Here is a 726-nt window from a genome sequence, read left to right on the forward strand (position 1 = left end):
CCACAGTTTGAAAGCGCGTTCTTTCTCCTTTTCCTCCCCTCTCTGTGAACAGATAAACTTTGTCCTGGGCACCGGTCTGCTGTGTCTCTTCACGCAGGCTTCTCTGACAGGCAGAGATCAGGCTCTGCTGATGAAGACCTGGTCCGACCGCATGGGCGCCCTCTACAGGAAGATGAAGAACACGGGTGGCCGCTGCCTGGGATATTTTATGGAGCAGGCGGAAGAGGATATTCGGCAACAGCTCCATGAAGCCGTGCAGAACCGCGCACCCCCTGAAGACGCAGCCATGAGCATCCTGAAGACCCTGGAGAAGAACTACGATTGGCTGCGCTGGGCGGTGATGCTCCACCCCACTGTGGGACCCTTGGAGGAGGGCGAGATGGACGAGAAGAACGAGAAGGAGGAGAAGGAGGAGAAGAAGGAGAAGACTGAGGAGGCGGAGGAACAAAAGGAAGCTCCCCCGGCAGAACAGAAGCCCAACAATTTCCTGTCTGTGGCGTCTGAAGCTCCAATCCCCCATGTGATGGCGTGCTACCGTGACACTCCCACTTCGCTGGACAAGAGCCGCATCCACCAGCTCATCGTGGACTTGGAGTGGAAGATCCCCAACCCGCCCCCTGAGGTGTACGCTTCCATCGAGGAGGACCCGGGCAGGGCGCGGCGCTACCTGGCCTCACGCATGCTGAAGAAGCTGCAGGAGGGGCTGGGGTCTGGCGTGGCCGTCCA

The 726-nt window shown here is 59.2% G+C and overlaps 1 protein-coding gene across 1 annotated transcript; it reads left to right on the top strand.

Annotated features, from left to right (window-relative positions):
* Positions 1 to 52: 52 nt before the first annotated feature.
* On the top strand, positions 53 to 718 carry LOC147820340 (uncharacterized; the record flags this gene model as incomplete). The annotated part of the gene is made up of 1 exon (XM_087172136.1): positions 53 to 718. A coding segment is annotated over one exon (666 nt), but the record flags the coding sequence as incomplete, so codon positions are not given.
* Positions 719 to 726: the final 8 nt, after the last annotated feature.

The sequence above is a fragment of the Seriola lalandi genome, unplaced genomic scaffold (genome assembly GCF_002814215.2).
Source record: "Seriola lalandi dorsalis isolate HSWRI2012SDOR001 ecotype SW California unplaced genomic scaffold, Sedor1 jcf7180001966222, whole genome shotgun sequence".
Taxonomy (NCBI): Eukaryota; Metazoa; Chordata; class Actinopteri; order Carangiformes; family Carangidae; genus Seriola; species Seriola lalandi.